The 4,419-nt window shown below is 40.9% G+C and overlaps 1 protein-coding gene across 1 annotated transcript in view; it reads right to left on the minus strand.

The window, feature by feature from the left end:
- Nucleotides 1-2,758, minus strand: part of COMP (cartilage oligomeric matrix protein) — a 15,641-nt gene extending 12,883 nt beyond the window's left edge. Inside the window, exons 1-2 of the mRNA XM_010173782.1 lie at nucleotides 2,614-2,758; nucleotides 418-503 (exon numbers count right to left, since the gene is read on the minus strand). Coding sequence (XP_010172084.1) covers nucleotides 418-503; nucleotides 2,614-2,689 — 162 coding nt within the window. The 5' untranslated portion in view covers nucleotides 2,690-2,758. The remainder of the gene's footprint in view (nucleotides 1-417; nucleotides 504-2,613) is intronic.
- Nucleotides 2,759-4,419: the final 1,661 nt, after the last annotated feature.

Genomic DNA, 4,419 nt, shown 5'->3' on the forward strand with positions numbered 1-4,419 from the left:
GGACCCTAATAGATGGCTGAAAGGTCTCTTCCATCTTCCAAGTTTGGACTCTCTACTGATTTCATGAGCCCACAAAACCAAGGAAAAAGTGACTTGTTTTTCCAGTTAAATATGTGCCCATTCTGTGTGCATGTCTTTTTTTTTTCTAAGAGCTCGTTCTCCATGTCCACTGTTTTACAGCAGACACAGTTCTAAGCAGCGGAATTTGGATTTCAAATGAATCTACTTTATCTCAGAATTACAGATCTGATTGTGAGACTACCTCTTGATTCTGGTTTGCAGTGCAATAATCCAATTGCTTATTTCACTTAACGCAAGAAGCAGCCCTCCCAGATTTCAGAACTCAGCACACAGGGCAGAGGATTCAGAGATCTCCCTTGTGCAGCATACAAGGAATTAGGTCCCTTTCTCACCTACCTGCTGTTTCAACAGCTCTCGAACTTCCATTAGCACACGGTTAGTCTCTCTCATCTCTTCCAGCATTTCTGGCCCAATTTCAACTCCTAAAAAAACCCAGAGAAAAACACACAAGAGCCATTAGCAGTAGAAACCAATTGATACTATTAACTTCAGCTTAATATTGAAGATACAGACTCCTCCACACCAGCCTCTGCCAGTTCAATAGACCTGCACAGGGGGTAGAGTTTGCTCTGAGCAGGACAGCCGGCGATAATCAGCCATGCCTGTCAGGTAGGTAACAGTTACCCCTCAGCAAACAAATTGCCCTGGCAGTCTGGCAGCTGTGGGAGCTGTTAATCTGGCGTGGTCTCTGCAGTTCACACATAGGAAGGTTTTGCTGCCAAAAGAAGCAAATTAATAATTCAGTGCTGTGGAAGCTGAGATGAAGGGCACCACTAAAGTAAAAGCTCTTTGCTGAGTCTATCCCAAACGTGCTGCCAAGTACTGAACGTGAAAAACCGGCACGTCAGCCGTTGCCTCGCCTGTTCTCAAGGTACAGGTTTTTTGTTTTCTTGCTGGAAACAGGTTCTTTTTGGGTGGCGGGAGTTTCAAATTGCCCTGGAGTGGCTTTGTGGCACAAAGGATACATCTGCTCATCCCTGCAACAGTGTAAAATCCTGTTTAAACTCTGCTGAGCAGAGGATATAAATCATTTTACAAGGTTATCTAGGGCAGGTTAATGGGACTTTTCTCTCCCATCTGCTAGATTCTACACTTGCCTAGTCCTCTGAGATATGCTAAAAATCTAGTCTCTACTCTGGCTTTGCTCAAGAAGAATGAATGGAAGTAGCTCACTGTTTCTAGAATTATGTAAGTTTTAAGAAAACTTGAACCATTTAAAAACAATGGGACACAAAGTTCAACTCTGGTATTTTCCTGTCTGCTGTGAGAAAGAACAACCTCATTTCTCTTGTTTTTTTTCTAATTAATTGATCCTCTAACAGCAACACCTCGCCTACAGTGTGAGCAAACCTTTATGAAGAGAGAAACAGCAGTATCTCCTACAAACAGCACCAGGTGTTCAGGGGAAAATTAACTGGAGTTAGGGGTCTGCCTCCTTGAGCATGAGGAATTTGCCAGTGCCAAAGGCAGGATGTGAGCCCGTGCTACTGACTTGGTACAACAATTTCTGCAATCTTGTGTGACAAATGAGCCCGAAAGCCTCATGGGGCTTCCCTGCACAGAACCAACAGGACTTTCTGAATATTTGTAAACTCTCCAATACACTTTGGTTTGGGAACTGAGTTGGAAGTACCACAAATTTGTCATTCTAAGACAGAAAGAATGAATTAAAGTGACATTTCTTACTTTATTGAAACAAGGAGCTTGCACATAATTCCTAACTTCAAACAGAGGTTTTGAATAAGCTATGCATGAAGGCTTCAGGCAGCTTCCGTTATTCCTAAGAAGAATTTTCCATCCCTAGTAGCAAGATGTAATTTAAAATAAAAGTTTGTTGGTTTTTTTTTTTTTAATATTCAACTTCACAATAATGATTCAACCACTTAGGGGCGATTTCCAAAGGAAATCTATGCACTTGCAGACATTTCCATTACTACGCATCCTTCTCCGTGAACTCATCCTGTCTCCACAAGCACACACCTGAATCTCTGGAACACAGTCTGAGTCTGCTGGATCTCACAGATCCTCTTGGAGTTGAGCATTTCCCTAACGGGAACTTTTGTAATGAACTTAGCCTGGCTACGTTCCTAGATGACAGGGCTTCCCTGAGCTCTGTGTGCACAGGCAGAGACAATATCCAAGGATCCTGCTATAGCATATTCTGTATGATCTGTTTTGGGTTTTTTTTTTTAACTTAAATTACATGCAAAATGTAAAGTGTCTCTTGCAGGTCATTACAAAACACACCAAAATTTCCAGTTGCTCTAGAATATTTGTTTTTCTTAAGAAAAACAATTTTATTTATTTTATTTCTTTAAAACTACTCAGGAGGGAAACTGGGGAAAAATCTGACTGAACATTTATACAGTTAAGCTTCAAGTCTCATATGAAACTATAAAATCCCTAAAGATTGTTTTTAAGGCTTCAGTAGATGCATTCTTCTTCCTCATTCCCTTCTGCAAAACTGAATTTTGATAGGAGTCTGCAAAGCATATGAGTCCAGAAAATACAGAGATAATTAAAATTACTTACCTACTCTTCTCTGCTGACATGATGAAAAAGGACAAGAGAGGCAGAGGAGAAAGACAAACGCTAGAGCTGAAGTCATCTTTGAGTCTGCAGGCAGTGTGGATGTATGGGCTTCTCTTGCAACGAATTTTTAACCTGCAGGTTTGCCTCTGCTCCCCATTAGTGTCTGTGGTTTGCTATTTATGAAGTTGCATTCCTTCCTCTGAAGTTCTTATTCTCTGATGCTGGACGAGGGGTGGACGTCATTTCTGGCTGCTAGTCCACAGAGAACGTTACAAAAGTAAACAATATGAGAAACTCATCAGGAGAGTAGTTTAATTTTTTTTTTTTTTTAGACCAGCTTGCCCCAAAATAGGTCAGAAAATTCCAGAATTAAATGGATTCTTTTTGGATTGGGGTTTTTATTTCTTCTTCATAGGACACAGGATAGACGGATGATTCATAGCCTTATCCCTCACAGATTTTCCTTCTAAAATTGCTCACAAGATCACAAAGGCTATGAGACATCTGGACTTCACTAGAGTTTCAGAAAAGGCTCTTTAAACTCCCAAAAGACAGTTTCACCACTCACACTTGGGGCTGAATTATTGAATCATCTTCCACTTCCAAAGAGGAGCTATCAGATCTTATTTTGGAGAGGGATCAGGCAAATGTACTAGCCCATAGAGGCTGATGTTCTTACTACCCCCTACCCAGGCCTGTCTAAAGGAAGGATGCAGTGCAGAAGTGATGGCATGAAAGGAAGACAGACTTTGCTATTTCTTGTCTGTGAAAGAATGAGTCTCAATCCAGCATTTTCCATCGGTCAGTCTCAATCCAGCACTTTCGATCAGAAGACACAGAGCGGATTGAGAAATCCATCTAGAACAGCCCAAGAAAATCTGCCCAAAGAAAATCTTAAAGCTTCTACATCAAGGAAATGGCAACTTAAACTGTGACCTGTAAAAAAAGGTTAGTCTGGAGACCAGTGAAATTCCTGATCACACATTCTCACTGTTTGATTGTGAAATCTGTCAGTATGTTGATCATACAACACCCCTGGGGACACAGGCAGGAAAGCCCCAGGAAACAGTAGCTCAGTCTTTGCAGTGCTATAGCAGCAGGATCTTTGGGTATTGACATAAAGATTTTTTGTTTTTCTTATTTTGACCTCAGACCTCCCATGTTCAGGAAAAAACTTCCCATCCCTGTGGCTGTGCACCATTCTCAAAGGTAACTGGGTGCAGTCTTGCAGGCGCCGGTGAGCATGCACGTTCCCTAAAGTTAAGCAACTAAAAATTATTAGTTTTATCTTACAGGAATGCTACAGCAGACAGATTTTACACTTTCTTGCACCAAGCAAATTTATATTGAAAATAAAATTAACTTGCATGTGTTACCTAGGTGGCATTTGTATGATTCTGCTTGTCTGGTACACATGCCATCTCACGTTACACACAGCAAGTGACTTTTTGCTGTCAACCCACATATAAATCAGCTCTGAGGGTTTGATACTTGTGGTAAGCTAAAGTGGTTTAGCTGGAACTCAGAACCAATTGAGTTTGCCAGGTTTTGGCATTTCTGGGTTCTTCTGGACAAATCAAAACCATGGCAACTGCTTATTAAAGATAAAATAGACTGTTTTTCCCAATGATGTTCTGGAAAATATTATTTACAATTTTTATTTTATAGCAACAAATGGGGAATGAATGAAAAATGCTGTCACCCATCCCACAGAGACCAAGTCTTTCACCTGGAACAGTGATAGCTGATGTCTGTCCAGCTTATGTTTGAAGATGCTGTTGTCAGGAGGTGAGAAGGACATTCAGA

This window comes from Antrostomus carolinensis, unplaced genomic scaffold (genome assembly GCF_000700745.2).
Source record: "Antrostomus carolinensis isolate BGI_N321 unplaced genomic scaffold, ASM70074v2 scaffold46718, whole genome shotgun sequence".
NCBI classification, from domain to species: Eukaryota; Metazoa; Chordata; class Aves; order Caprimulgiformes; family Caprimulgidae; genus Antrostomus; species Antrostomus carolinensis.